This window comes from Cucurbita moschata, unplaced genomic scaffold (assembly GCF_002738365.1).
Source record: "Cucurbita moschata cultivar Rifu unplaced genomic scaffold, Cmos_1.0 Cmo_Scf00003, whole genome shotgun sequence".
Lineage (NCBI taxonomy): Eukaryota > Viridiplantae > Streptophyta > Magnoliopsida > Cucurbitales > Cucurbitaceae > Cucurbita > Cucurbita moschata.
Genome location: NW_019268519.1, coordinates 2,664,446 through 2,678,247, shown reverse-complemented (window position 1 = coordinate 2,678,247; position 13,802 = coordinate 2,664,446). Strand labels below are relative to the sequence as shown.

The 13,802-nt window shown below is 36.2% G+C and overlaps 4 protein-coding genes across 6 annotated transcripts in view; 1 reads left to right on the top strand and 3 right to left on the bottom strand.

The window, feature by feature from the left end:
- Nucleotides 1-2,326, top strand: part of LOC111440809 (serine-threonine kinase receptor-associated protein-like) — a 4,758-nt gene extending 2,432 nt beyond the window's left edge. The window contains exons 3-7 of one of the 2 annotated variants that reach the window (XM_023077609.1): nucleotides 236-317; nucleotides 963-1,138; nucleotides 1,242-1,379; nucleotides 1,450-1,589; nucleotides 1,737-2,326. In XM_023077609.1, coding sequence (XP_022933377.1) covers nucleotides 236-317; nucleotides 963-1,138; nucleotides 1,242-1,379; nucleotides 1,450-1,589; nucleotides 1,737-2,011 — 811 coding nt within the window. In that variant the 3' untranslated portion in view covers nucleotides 2,012-2,326. Of the gene's footprint in view, nucleotides 1-235; nucleotides 318-962; nucleotides 1,139-1,241; nucleotides 1,380-1,446; nucleotides 1,590-1,736 lie in introns of both variants that reach the window. The other variant, XM_023077608.1, reaches the window with a different exon arrangement.
- Nucleotides 2,327-3,289: 963 nt separating this feature from the next.
- LOC111441071 (3-ketoacyl-CoA synthase 11-like) lies at nucleotides 3,290-5,904 on the bottom strand. Of its 2 annotated transcripts, none has more exons than XM_023077979.1 (2): nucleotides 5,501-5,904; nucleotides 3,290-5,109 (listed from the first exon to the last, which is right to left on the bottom strand). In XM_023077979.1, exon 2 carries the CDS (start codon nucleotides 5,098-5,100, stop codon nucleotides 3,577-3,579), a length of 1,524 nt encoding a protein of 507 aa, XP_022933747.1. In that variant the 5' UTR covers nucleotides 5,101-5,109; nucleotides 5,501-5,904; the 3' UTR covers nucleotides 3,290-3,576. The 2 variants fall into 2 exon arrangements, with proteins under 2 accessions (XP_022933747.1, XP_022933746.1); XM_023077978.1 differs by having other exon boundaries at nucleotides 3,290-5,106; nucleotides 5,501-5,903.
- Nucleotides 5,905-6,612: 708 nt separating this feature from the next.
- Nucleotides 6,613-8,347, bottom strand: LOC111440839. The gene is made up of 7 exons (XM_023077646.1): nucleotides 7,873-8,347; nucleotides 7,650-7,787; nucleotides 7,507-7,575; nucleotides 7,362-7,433; nucleotides 7,215-7,291; nucleotides 6,895-7,111; nucleotides 6,613-6,784 (listed from the first exon to the last, which is right to left on the bottom strand). The coding sequence occupies exons 1-7, from the start codon at nucleotides 8,254-8,256 to the stop codon at nucleotides 6,743-6,745; spliced, it is 999 nt and encodes a 332-aa protein (XP_022933414.1). The 5' UTR covers nucleotides 8,257-8,347; the 3' UTR covers nucleotides 6,613-6,742.
- A 2,436-nt stretch (nucleotides 8,348-10,783) lies between these two features.
- On the bottom strand, nucleotides 10,784-13,163 carry LOC111441259 (2-alkenal reductase (NADP(+)-dependent)-like). Its single transcript, XM_023078264.1, has 6 exons — nucleotides 13,057-13,163; nucleotides 12,602-12,844; nucleotides 12,334-12,514; nucleotides 11,475-11,641; nucleotides 11,321-11,403; nucleotides 10,784-11,238 (listed from the first exon to the last, which is right to left on the bottom strand). The coding sequence occupies exons 2-6, from the start codon at nucleotides 12,833-12,835 to the stop codon at nucleotides 10,866-10,868; spliced, it is 1,038 nt and encodes a 345-aa protein (XP_022934032.1). The 5' UTR covers nucleotides 12,836-12,844; nucleotides 13,057-13,163; the 3' UTR covers nucleotides 10,784-10,865.
- Nucleotides 13,164-13,802: the final 639 nt, after the last annotated feature.

Sequence of the window (13,802 nt, the reverse complement as noted above, 5' to 3'; positions counted from 1 at the left end):
CCCCCCCCCCCCCCCCAATTGTTTGCTTCCTCTGCTGCACAACCTCCTCCGCTCCTCAGGCATACAGTAGGACTTTTTGAAATTCAGAAGGAAATTGACTATTCATATGCTTTAATTTGGTTACTGAATATTGTTGTTAAATATCACTTTATTAGCAATGAACATTTCTTTCAAGTGATTTTGTGAACAATGATGGAGATTGAACTCATTGGTAGGATCCTGATTAAACTTACAGGAAAGTATGGGATGCATTAACTGGAGATGTACTGCATTCATTTGAGCACAAGCATATTGTTCGTGCCTGTGCTTTTTCGGAGGTAATTTAAGCATGATCTTAATAATGTCATATCTTTTATCACGTTGTTGATACACACACTTAGCTGATGTGCTTGTGTTCATGTCCTAAGGAGTAAAATTGGAATCTATTATCATGGGGGCCACCTACTTAGAGTCTGTCAAGATCCTCAAGTTTCTCGACAATTTGTGAATGGTCGCCTCATGTGAGATCAGTTGAGCTACGTTCAAGTTAACCCAGACACTACATATATTATTATGAAACAGGAAAAAAAAAATTGCTTCTGGTTGGTGTGTGGGGCTTGATTAATTTGATGTGATGTATTCATGTGCCCCTTGGTTTTTTGGTTAGCTTTTGTCTTGATAAGAGTAAATTTAGTTTACATGTTTGGACTCTTTAGTTTTTGTCTTGATAAGAGTAAATTTGTAGTTTACTTGTATAGACTCTTTAGTTGTTTCTTTGGCTTGCTTTCTAACTGCTCCCTAGTACTCATGCGGAATTATTGTGGCACTATTTGAGTTTTAACTGATATTTACTGATTTGTTGTTGTCATCTTGTAATTTAGGTGGAGTGAGATGGCGCTTAGATTCTTATCTTTGTTCATTCTGATATTCTTCAATTTAAAATCAATTTCTCTTCTCTCAATGCGTTTTCTAAAATGTATCAGGATACACACCTTTTATTGACTGGTGGTCTGGAGAAAGTACTGCGTATATATGATCTGAATCGTCCAGATGCACCTCCAAGAGAAGTGGATAAATCCCCCGGTTCAGTAAGAACTGTTACATGGCTTCACAGTGATCAGACAATATTAAGTTCCTGCACTGACATGGGAGGTGTCAGGTATGCATGGCTGGGTGTAAATCTGCCTTCTCAAACTGCATGGAAGTATGTAGGTATATATATCGTCAGTCGGTCTTTCCTAAGTTCTATTGTTTCCATACAGGTTATGGGATGTAAGAAGTGGCCAAATAGTTCAAACACTTGAAACCAAGTCATCAGTGACCAGTGCAGAAGTAAGTCAGGATGGACGGTATATCACAACTGCTGACGGATCTACTGTTAAATTCTGGGATGCAAATCAGTAAGTGTAATGCTTAAGCAATGTTACTGTTAAATTATATATTCTCCTGATTTTTTGTTTTCTTTAGCAGCTTTGGCTTAGTCAAGAGCTACAACATGCCTTGCACTGTAGAATCTGCTTCATTGGAACCAAAGTATGGGATGAAGTTCATTGCGGGTGGAGAGGATATGTGGATCCATGTATTTGATTTTCATACTGGCGATGAGATTGGTAAGCTCAACTAAACATCAGTTCCCATTAATCTGCAAAATCATTCTTTTTCCTTCCTTTTTGATTGCCGAAAAGATTCTCGATTCTTCCTGTGAGAGGGTCCATTTGTGATTTCTGAAGAATACCTCATTTTAAATGTGCATGCAGCGTGTAATAAGGGTCATCATGGACCTGTACATTGCTTACGCTTTGCACCGGGAGGGGAATCCTATGCCTCTGGATCTGAGGATGGAACCATTAGGATATGGCAGACTGGTCCTTTAACACACGATGACTCGGATGAAGCCTTGGTCAATGGATCTGTTAGGAAAGTAAAGGTAAGTGCAGACGAGGTCTCACGCAAGATTGAGGGGTTCAACATTGCAGACGAGGGGAAGACCAGAGAGAAGGAGAAGGAGAAGGAGGAGACGGGAAATGAGTGAAATCGTTTCTCCATTGCTTGACGGGAAAGCCCCAGAGCGTTTTGAGCTTTATCCTATACAGTTAAATCTTTTGTGAAGTATGGACTTTGCTGATTTTTTGTATACAGTTTTAGTCAATTCTTGCAGATATGGGTGTGAACTTGTGGTCACAAGTGAACGCGTTTTTGTTATGGCACTGTCTTATGCTTTATAATTGTTAAGGTTTTTCGATTTTTAACCACTGTCGTAGTTAAGACCGTGTTTGAAGAGCAATTACGTGAACAAAGCTATACCAATCTCGCAGAGTTGGCAATTCAACTTTGGGAGCTTAATTCAGTTCCACTTTCTTGTAGTCAAGCGAAGTCCAATAAAATTGAAAAATATTGAATGTTTCTGCTTGATTTCAGAAGCTTTATAGACCAGAGAAACTTGCTCATTCCAAACTGGGTGATATGAGTTCAGTTATTGAGTGCCTCAACAGTTCAGGCCTCATTTGATGAACGATTTAACCGTTCTTTTGAATGGTTCTAGCATGTTGTGAGTGTGTCTATGAGGCTCCAGTGCTGCTCTTTGTAGGACATGGCTATACATTTCATTCTCAAGCTTCCAAGCATAACCTACATCTTGTATTTGTGTATTTATACCAAATATGTTTGTGTGTTTATAATTATCTGTATATTATATTTTATTTTTAATTTAAAAAACATATAGTTTTATAATTTAGACAGATCCAAGCTCATTCAATTAGTCAAGACTTTGATGATGAATCAACCTGATCCAGATCCAAACAGTACCTGAATTAAGGCTTAGACTGAGATTAGATCTTCACTTAAATGTGGAATTAAGGCTTAGACTGAGATTAGATCTTCACTTAAATGTGGAATTAAGGCTTAAACTGAGATTAGATCTTCACTTAAATGTGGAATTAAGGCTTAGACTGAGATTAGATCTTCACTTAAATGTGGAATTAAGGCTAAGATTAGACCTTCACTTTTTTAGGACGGGGCCACTAATAGATGAAGGTGACCACTACTCATAGACAGTTACTGTTTTCAAGTTCTTGTAAGCCACAAGTTCAAAACAAATAAATAATTATTTAAAAAAAAAAAAAAAAAAAAAGTCGACCCCTTTTCTCATGATTATTTGCTGGTTTCCTTATATTATTAGATTTTTTGCTGCGTGTATCACATGATGAATTTATTGTAAAATGCAGGCAGGTAAATTGGAAGCAAGATTATTAATTTGTTAAAACAGAAGTAGATTAGGAGGCACAATAGAAAATGAAAAAGATGTCATGGAATGGAATGGATATTTTGATTCAGATCTGCAACAGTTGTCATTATATGACAGAACAGTAGTAGGGAAACAAGAATGAATGAAGGATCCATCCAATTTGTGTGTAGCCATGAAGGTTTGATGCAATTGTTCTTCACTCAACAAACCAAATACCAAATACCAAATACCTCCCTTTAATCTAATCTGGCCTAGAAGAAAAGAAAGTGTTAACTATTAAATATCAGCACCAAAGCCAATTACAGAGGACACTAATCTGAATGATGAACTAAAAAGAGTTGATACTGAGTTTTTCAAATGGCTACAATCTTAGGAACATCCACTGGAAACTGGTTGATCTCATTCATCCATGGGTTCTTTTCTTGTGCTGGATTTATGGTCCTCAGAGCTTTCCAAACTGCACTATTGCACTTGAATCCTGAACCAAATGCTATTTGCCATGTTCTGTCTCCTTTCTTCATTCTCCCTTTCCCTTCTGTATACGCCAATTCGTACCAAAGTGAACTGCTCGATGTGTTGCCGAATCGGTACAGTGTCATCCGGGATGGCTCCATATGCCAATCAGACAGCTGCAAGTTCTTCTCCAGTTCGTCCAAAACCGCTCTTCCCCCAGCATGAATGCAGAAATGCTCAAAAGCTAGTTTGAAGTCAGGGATGTAAGGTTTGATCTTCATTTTGAAGAGTTTCTTCCCAACCAGTGTTCCGAAAAAGAGAAGCTGCTCCGACATTGGCAGCACGAGAGGCCCCAATGTCGTGATGTTTGTCTTCAATGCATCACCTGCAACTGCCATCAAGTCTTTTGATAAAGTAATACCAATCTTCCCAGTTGAGTCCTCTTCCTGAGTAACACAGCTAAAGCACTTGTCATCTGCTCCCTTGTGGGTACGAACAGTATGTATTAATTGGTATTTGGATCTCCTTCTCTCAGATCTTCTGTTTGAAAGCAATATTGCTGCTCCACCCATCCGAAATAAGCCGTTCGAGACGAGCTTCGACCGGTCATTCCCAACGTACCAGTTCAATGTTATGCTCTCCATGCTAATTACCAAGGCATAGGAATTGGGATGGACCTGAAGCAGCTGTTTTGCAAGATCAATGGAAATAAGCCCTGCACTGCAACCCATCCCACCAAGGTTGTAACTAACGACGTTCCCTCTAAGCTTGTAGTGGTTGATGACCATTGCAGAAAGCGACGGCGTCGGATTAAACAAGCTACAATTCACAATCAAGATACCAATATCTTTCGGTTTCACACTCGTCTTAGCTAGAAGAGCATCAATGGCACCAAACATCACCATTTCAGCTTCTTTTCTAGCTTCTGCCATAGAGGGGTTTGGAGGAACATTGAGAACAGCCTCAGGTAGATAGGTTGAATCCCCAAGGCCAGATCTCTCAAGGATTTTCCTTTGGAACTGAAGATTCTCCTCTGTAAATGTCCCTGTCGTCCCGGATCGATCCATGAAAATCTTCTTCGTGCATTTACGAGCCTCGTCGGGCTTGTAACACGAAAAGTTAACAAGGTACACAGGGCGAGGACGGGTAAGAAAGTAGAGGGTAGATAAGAACACAAGGAGAGTGGAACAAAGGATGACGGAGACCAAGTTATATTGGAGATGGCTCCAGACTTCATAAAAGTCTTGAACAGTAAAGGTGGAAAGCTGAGCCGCAATCACAACAAGCAAAGGAGAAAGGAAAAGGTACATTCCATGAGTGATGAGGTAGTGATAACCAAGTTTTACATATTTGAGTTTGACAGACTTTTTAAAATCAGGGAGGGTTCGTGAGGATGGTGTTGCTGATGGCTTTGGCTCCGTCATTTCCCCCTGCTAAATTCTCAACAACTCAATGAACTATGAACAAAATGTACAAGGATCTACTAAACTATGAACAACAAGTCCCAAAGCTGATGCAAGAGAACACAAATCTCATCCATAAATGGCTTTTGTTACACTAGAAAAGGGCATGAAGTTTCAGAAGAAAAGGCAAAACAAGAATGCATATGAACAAACTCTAAAATTCAACATACATTACTAAAAGACAGTAATCCACAATATCCAAACAAACCCAGAAAGATTTTCACAGAAAAAACAGCAATGAGGCAGTAAATCCACATATCAAGGGCCAGATACAAGACATTAAACCAAGTTTAAAGGAAAGGGGATCCAGAAATCGAAGTTAAAAAGAGAAAAAAAGAGAAACCCAGAAAGAAAAACAGACCTGAGAACTCAAATTCCTCGGCAGCCGCAGGAATCTCGGTTGAGAGAGGCCAAAGAGGAAGAGAGAACGGAGAAAACGAGCGATATATGAATATATATATATATATATATATATATAGAAGTGGACGAATAAAAGGAGAGAACGAGATTAGAATATAATTAAAATTATAATGAAAAGGAAAACTGGGCATGAGAACATGACAAGAAGAAAAGAAGAATGCGGATTACAGGAGAGGGAAGGCAATGGGCGTAGATGCAAGCGGCGATGTGTTCGGAGGGGTTTTTGAATTGAAAAATGCGGATTACATCAAACTCAAGACGGCGCTGCCTCCTTCTCAATTATTTCAAATTCCAAATTCAATTACTCTCCTCCTCCTCCTACTCTGTTTCTCATTCTTACGCTTAATTCTCTGCAACCAGGGAAAAGGATGCCATTTTTTTTCTTTTTTTTAATCTACAACATTGCATTATAGATTAAATTTAAATAATATAATCATTATAAATACGTAAAATTAGACATTATTTAATGAAACCACTGATCTATTCATATCTCATATCTCAATTATTTAAGATATTATTTGGATTTCAAATATCATTAAAATGTTAAAATATTTTCTTTATATTATCTAAAAAATATAGAAAATGATTAAAAACGGTTAGACAGGTTTGAATTGTTTTTTTTCTTTTTTTTGTTTGTAGTCTTAAACAACAAAATAAGTGTGTTTTTAATACAACTAGTTGCATCGTGTATGCCTTAATTTTGGAAAGTAACGTGGGTATGGTTCATAAAGTCAGAGATATGTGTTGTTTATTATACAGCAAGCCCAATCCAAAAATAAGGACCAAAATTTAAATTTAATCAACACAAACATTATATTGAAAATGGGTGAGGTTGGCAGTTGGCAGTTGACAATAGTTAAGCCGCACATGGGCGATTCCTTTTCCCCTCTCCCACCTATTTTGGATCTTTGTTTGTCTCATTCTCCTCAACGCCTGAACCCAACCAATCAAATTTCTCACTCTCTAATCCATTGTTTAAATCAATTTTAAACTTAAAAACGACATTTAATTTGAGATTCGAGAAACTAAACTTGGGTAAAAATGTCAATTAGGCAAGACTGTTACAATGTAATTCTTATTAATAATTGAATATAGATTTAAAAGTTTGTAAAATTATCAATCAGATTATAGTTGTCTCTCTTATTTTGATTGGTGCGGATAAAATGAAGTTGGACTTGTTGGACTAAATTGAGAATTCTTCCAGCCATATTAGCACCTCATTTCTCTGCAAATCAAACCCAAAACCATGCAAAGTTACCATTTAAACTCAGACACCCAATTTAGCAACAAACAATACGATATACATAAGATGAGACAAAAGGGACATAAAGTTACCATTACAAAGCTCCATGTTCGGCCAGAGTGGTTGTAGCGAGCAAGCAAACAGCCATTTATGGGTTTAAGCCCATCCTTTTTTAGACTACATCGTAATTCTTTTGCCTTTTGCTGAGCCATATCCTCTGTGGGATCTCCACTGAATTTCAACACTGCACCAATGCCCCCTTCCATCTCTCTTATGCTCATTGTGTCCTCCTGTTTAGCATCTGAGCAACTGAACAGTAATGTAATGGTCATTTAAGAGGTGGCATAATTAAGATAAAGATCCTCCATTCATAAGTGAAGAACAGGGCAGTGGTTGCTAACAGGGGACTCACCTACCAACCCTATTGAATCCGGCAGAAATCTGGTGTCCATTTCTTTCAACCACAACAAATGGCGCATATTTTCTCACCTGATACATAACACAACACATTAATGCTACAAATTAAAGCTGCTTCAAACATAAATTATGGTGAACAAACCTCATAATTTGCAGTCCTTTTCAGTATTTGATATTTGGGCGATTCCAATTCTGGAGTCTCATAAAACCGAAACTGGAAAGAGAGACAGAAATTATAACAAAAAGTCTTCAATTTTGGATGATTTTTCAGTTTTAGCTATGTATACCTGTTTAAACACATCCCACAAGGCTTCTACAGAAAAGTAGTCATTATTTTGCAGTGAATCCCAAAGATCCTTCAAAATTAACCAGATGAAGTAGGAAATTGGGTGAAAAATAAGGGAGGAGGAGGATGGTAAAATTTAATTACCACATGGCTACAGAACTTGCCGGTTTGTGGATTGATACCCATGATGGAAGTTCCCGTCAACACTAACTCTGGTTTCCATGGCAGAAGGATAAACTTCATTATCGCAGTCCATCTTGTAGTTATCTCATATGGCCCAGTCTAAAAATAAGATTTGGTTCAATATGAAATATAATTAATGAACCTAATAATATTGACAGCTCGTCGGAGAAGTGATCGGACCAACCTTTTTGACCCAGTGCAAGATGATCTCCGGCCTGAAGAATTCTCGCAACAGGGCAATATTCAGCATATACCCACTAATTCCGTCATACTTTGTAATCGGGTCTCGAAATCTAACTTCATCGTCGTACGCCGTCCGATCAATCCCCTGCTCGTCGAATACGTGCCGGAGATCGTCGTACATGAAATCCACCAGTCGGTCCACGTCCACCGTTGGTTTCTGACGGCTTTGATCTGCCAATGTTGATCGAATAGACGACTTCCAATTTGGGCTTCCGGTTCTGCTTTGTGCGGCCCTGGTCGGTCCGCAGGATTTCCTTGGCCGGACACCAGAATCAACGGTTGGGATTGAAAGGAAGTTTTGGAAGGAAACTTGGGCTGTCGCCATTGGCAACCGGAGCTTAACTTCTCAGAATTTGGGGGAAATGCCTGCCATTGTCAACTTCTACATTTTTTTAAATGCTGGGAGAAGGATAGAAAATTATATACAAATTTATAACACATAATAAATTACCATAATAATTTTCAAATTAAATAGAAAAAAAGTTAGAAAGGATAACACCCTTGTTTATGTCAAGTTGGATATACTCTATTTAAAAATTTGAATAAAAAATTTCTTCGTATAAGAGTCCAATTGTTATAAAGTTCAAATCATTTCTGAGCTTAGAATTTACGAGCATTAGAATTTTGTAAATAACATACCACAACTCTCTAAAATATTAAATTGATACGTTCAACGCTTGCAACTATTTCTTCATACTCCAATAATTCTTCACATTACAATAACAATCTCTCTGATAATAAGATGAAAAATAAAATTGAAAGCTTGGAGAGATCGACTATGAAACTTTCTGAAAATTGAATGATACAAAAATTATGGAAGTTAGGGTAAAAATATAAAAGAAAAATAGTGAAAATTAGAAAAAAAAAAAAGAAATGGAAAGAAGAGATTAAAGGTAGGGGTAGTAGTGGTGATTTTAACTATAAACTTTTCATTTTAATTCTAATGGGAGTCATTCAAAAAGTGTTGGTAGGGTTAGTTAAACAAAATAGTAATAATTATTAATAATTAAAGTAGGTTAAGATTAAATAAATGATTAATTAAAATTAATTAATTTAAGATTAAGAATAACTAACCAGTTATAGGTTATATTATCTCTGAATTTAACTCTGTCTTGAAAATAATTGACAATAACGTTCTAAAATGATAAGATATTTTTTTTAAAAAAATTTAAACATGTTACTAACCATAAAAGTATTTTTTTTGAAATTTTTTAAAAGTTGAATGATTTTTTTTTTTTTTTGAAACAGAGTGTTCAGTTATTTTAAAGATAAGAATATTAGAATATTTTTAGATGAAATAAAAAGTTGAAGAATATTTTTTTTTATTAATGTAATAAAAAAAAACTCTAAAAAAATGAAATGGATACGATCAAATGAAGTTTATTTGTGAAAATTATATGCAATTTGCATTTTAAAAAGAATGTTTAATGTTGAAGAAAAGGGGAGAGGGAAGCGTACAAGTTTGAACTCAAAAAAGGAAAGAAAAGATGCTTGCAAGCCATTGCTTACACATCCAAAATTAGACCTTCAAAATTGGATTGAACATGAAAATAATATATTATTCAAAACCATCTAATTCATCAACTATCCATTTCTATATTATATTTATATCAATTTATTTTTATTTTAAATTTATATTATCTACTCGACACGTACTTTTGATTTTTTTTTTTCAAGTTTAGTAGTAAGGAAGACAACATTCTTTTTATAATATTCTTCTTAATTAGCTAACCTGAGACGTTTCTTCCTAGCAACTCTCAATGTAAAATTATTACAGTGAATTCTTCGAATTCCTATAGCAACCAATAAATATTTGTATTTTAAACCGAAGACATGGAATTATATGAATTATTAATTTTTAAAATAAATTACAAAATAGAGTTTCTAATTTCCAAATAAATCGTGATCAGATCTATCACAAATCAGGCGAAATATGTAGAATATGGACAAGAGCAGGCGGCTTTACGTCTGAGAAAGCTGTGTTTGACTTGTTCTACTCCGGCAAGCTGCGTTTGACTTGTTCCGCTCCGGCAACCTGCGTTTGACTTGTTTTACTCCATAGAGAAGTAAATAATTTTTTTTTTTTTTTTTTTGTTCCACTTGTACTCTAAAATTAGACTTTGATTAACAAATATTTATTATTTTTTGAAATTTAGTATATTTACAATGGAAAGAGATTTGTCTTGTTAGAAATGGATTGGACAAATTTGAGAAAAATATGGAATGGGACCCTATGTTTTTATTTTTATTGACAACCAAACATGTCATGCTTAATATGCGTTAAAAAAAAATCATTTAAAGCATTTTCCATGGAGTTAAAAGAATTCATTTCAAATAAAACAAATATGAGTAGAAAAAAGCTAAAATGAAATAACAAAAAGCTCAAAGTGGGCAATATCATACTATTGTGGAGAGTTGTGATTCCTAACATGATATCAGAACCATGCCCTAAACTTAACCATGTCAATAGAATCTTCAAATATCGAACAAAGAATTGTGAGCCTCGAAGGTGTAGTCAAAAGTGACTAAAGTGTCGCACAAAGGGTTTGTTCGAGGGCTCTAGAGAAAGGGGTCGAGCCTCGATTAAGGGGAGGCTATTCGAGAGCTCCATAAGTCTCAGGAGAGGCTCATAGTGTGCTTTGTTCGAGGGGAGGATTGTTGAGGATTATTGGGAGTGAGTCCCATATTGGTTAATTCAGGGGAAGATCATGTGTTTATAAGTGAGGAATACTATTTCCATTGGTATGAAGCCTTTTGGGAAAGCCCAAAGCAAAACCACTAAAGCATACATACATATATTGGTATGAGGACATAAATATTGTAATGTACGCATTCATAATTCATGCTTTGATGCACATGACATACATACACTAAAAAAAAAAACATACAGCACCAACTGGTTCACTTGTTATTATTGTAATCATTATTATTCTGTCACACTGCTAGTTTGACAATCTTCTTTCCAATATTATCACCCTTAAACAGCCCAATGAAAGCAGAGGGAATGGTGTCGACCCCAATGGATACATCTTCCAGTGATTCAATTTTGCGAGAACCAAGGTACTGAGAGACCATAGCGATGAAATCTGAGTACACATTCAAGAAATCTCCAGCTAGAAACCCTTCAACTTTGATCCGTTTGTACACCAAATCGAGCATCTTTGGCGCAGCCTTTTTGGAACTTGTATACTCTGAAATAACCCCACAAAGCGCCACTCTTCCAAACGCCTTCAAGTTCGCCACTGCTGCTTCTAGCATTTCGCCTCCCACGTTGTCAAAATAAACGTCTATTCCATCTGGAAAGTACCTGTAAAATTCAACTCCCAAGCCTTTTACTTCACCAATTTCTCTAAATCATGAGAACTATAGCTTAGATTCTAAATTCTCACCTCTCTAAGGTTGACGTCAAATCCCTTTCTTGCTTGTAATTGAATGCTTCATCAAATCCAAGCTTCTCTTTCAGCAACCCCACCTAAAACATTCCTATAATTATTCAATGCGGCTGTCACGATTAGTCGAGAAAATTAGAGGTGTTTATGTGACCTTTTCATCCGAACCAGCACTGCCGACAACGTAGCAGCCATGCAGCTTTGCCAACTGTCCGGCCAAACTCCCGACAGACCCAGAGGCAGCCGACACAAACACGGTCTCTCCCTCTTTAACCTTTGCTACTTCGAACAAACCAGCGTACGCAGTCAGCCCACTGAATCCTACTCAAAACAAAACCGAAATTAGTAAGATTAAAAATCATGACTCTCTATGATATTCCTTACTTATAGACTCATAATCTTCCTCTTAATTATCCTATGTTATGGACTACTCTTCTCAATAATCTTCAACAATTCTTCCTTTGAAAAAAGTACACCATAAAGTCATCTTTGAGGCCTCCTTTTCTGGAGCTCTCGAACAGTTTCCCCTTAATTGAGGCTCGACTCCTTCTCTAGAGCTTTCGAACAAAGTACATCCTTTATTCGACACTCGAGTCATCTTTGACTATACTTCTCTAGAGCTTTCGAACAAAGTACATCCTTTATTCGACACTCGAGTCATCTTTGACTACACTTTCGAGACTCACAACTTTTTTGTTGGACACTTCAAGATATTGACATTGCTATGTTAAGGGTAACTTCTTTGTTCGACTCTTGAGGATTTTATTGACATTGTTTTGTTAAAGACATGACTCTAATACCATGTTAGGAATCACGAGTCTCAACAATAATATGATATTGTCTACTTTGAGCATAAGTTCTAGTATCTTTCTCCAAAAGGCCTCGTACCAATAGAGATGTATTACTTAGTTATAAACTTGTAATCATTCCCTAAATTAGCCTGCACGGGACTCCCTCCTAACAATCCTCAACAAGTAACGGAAGACAAGACTAGAGGGTTTAGTGTAAGATACCCAGAATTCCAAGATGGTTAGTTAATGGAAGCCCCATAGAGTCAATTTGTCGAAGCAAGCTCGTCTGGGCTTTCACTATACTGTACTCTGCCCAATGCAAGAGCCCTGCCACCAAGTCGCCCTTCTTAAAATCAGCGTTCCCAGAGGCCAAGACTTCTCCCACTCCATATGCGTCGATGGGCTGTGTTCATAGCAAACCACAAAGCAGAGTAGGTGACCAAGTAGATTAAAATGAACGATAGATACCCCTTTATGGTTCAATAATTACCTGGGCGGGCTTGATGGAAGTTGCAAAAGATGAAGTCTTCTGTGAAGAGCTATGGCTCTTCATACGGTTGATCTGATATGGATCGATCGAAACATAAAGATTCTTGACAACGATATCATCACAACCAGCTTTCACCGACACAATAAGAGCTTCAGATTTGAGCTCAAAGTCGGACTCAACTGGGAACTCATCAATATGATGTCTTATGGCCACAACTCTGTTCATCACTTCCATTGCAGCTTCCTGAATGATTTGTGGATAAAGTTCAGAACTTGAAAAGAAATATAAAAGGAAACGTGGAGGAATCAGCTAAAACAAAGATGATGAATGATTCGCAAGGAAAAATGACAAAAATTGGCAGTCCCAATAAATTGATGGAGGAACAGAACAAAAGACTATGTTTTTTTTTTTGTTTTTTTGCATAACCCAACTTCGATCGAGAAAAGAAAGCAAACCTCGCCAGCTAAAGGTAACGGCAAAGTTGAGTGACGATGAACCACATCGGAAACTAAGACTAACAAATTGTGAACTTTTGGGTATTTATTGGGCTGAAGGGTTGGAAAAGTAAAAAACCAAAGTCTTTGTTACTTCAACTTAATTTCTAACTCTTTGTTACTTGCTATCAAAGCTTTCCAAAATTGATTAAACTTTGAGATCATAAAATTATTATGTGCTACCAAAGCTTTCCAAATTAATTGCAATTGAAACTAACGTGTCATCGAATGAAATTTACAAAATGTTTTGAGGATTATTGAGAGTGAGTCCCACGTTGGTTAATTTAGTGGAAGATGTTTATAAATGAGGAATATTATTTCCATTGTTACGAGACCTTTTGGGGAGTCGAAATCAAAACCATTAACGGTTTGGTTAAGACTCTGAATAAAATTTTCTTCTTAAAAATTTTAATTAAAATATTTTAATTGGGTTATTATTGTTATTTAATATTGGCTATATTTTTAGAAATATTGATTATTGATTTGTATGATTATATCAATTGATTGGTATATAAATAAAAATGATTTAAATATGTTATTTGTCCCCTCACTGATTATTTACAATTTTTTTATTAGTGGTGAGTAATGATTGTATTTACAATAAATAGTTAATGATTTTAATTAAACATTAACTATAACCATATGAATGTTCCTACATTGTATAAATTTTCATATTATAATTAATTAAGTGATCATTTATTCATTTA

Excerpts from the sequence above, each read along its gene's own strand:
- LOC111441259 (XM_023078264.1), bottom strand. The coding sequence starts at position 12,835 with ATGGAAGTGATGAACAGAGTTGTGGCCATAAGACATCATATTGATGAG. Across the intron at positions 12,515-12,601 it reads CTTCCATCAAGCCCGCCCAG|CCCATCGACGCATATGGAGT; the intron begins GTAATTATTGAA and ends CTATGAACACAG. Across the intron at positions 11,239-11,320 it reads TTGACGTCAACCTTAGAGAG|GTACTTTCCAGATGGAATAG; the intron begins GTGAGAATTTAG and ends TGAATTTTACAG.
- LOC111440839 (XM_023077646.1), bottom strand. The coding sequence starts at position 8,256 with ATGGCGACAGCCCAAGTTTCCTTCCAAAACTTCCTTTCAATCCCAACC. Across the intron at positions 7,292-7,361 it reads AAAGGACTGCAAATTATGAG|GTGAGAAAATATGCGCCATT; the intron begins GTTTGTTCACCA and ends GTTATGTATCAG. Across the intron at positions 6,785-6,894 it reads GAACATGGAGCTTTGTAATG|AGAAATGAGGTGCTAATATG; the intron begins GTAACTTTATGT and ends TTTGATTTGCAG.
- LOC111441071 (XM_023077979.1), bottom strand. The coding sequence starts at position 5,100 with ATGACGGAGCCAAAGCCATCAGCAACACCATCCTCACGAACCCTCCCT.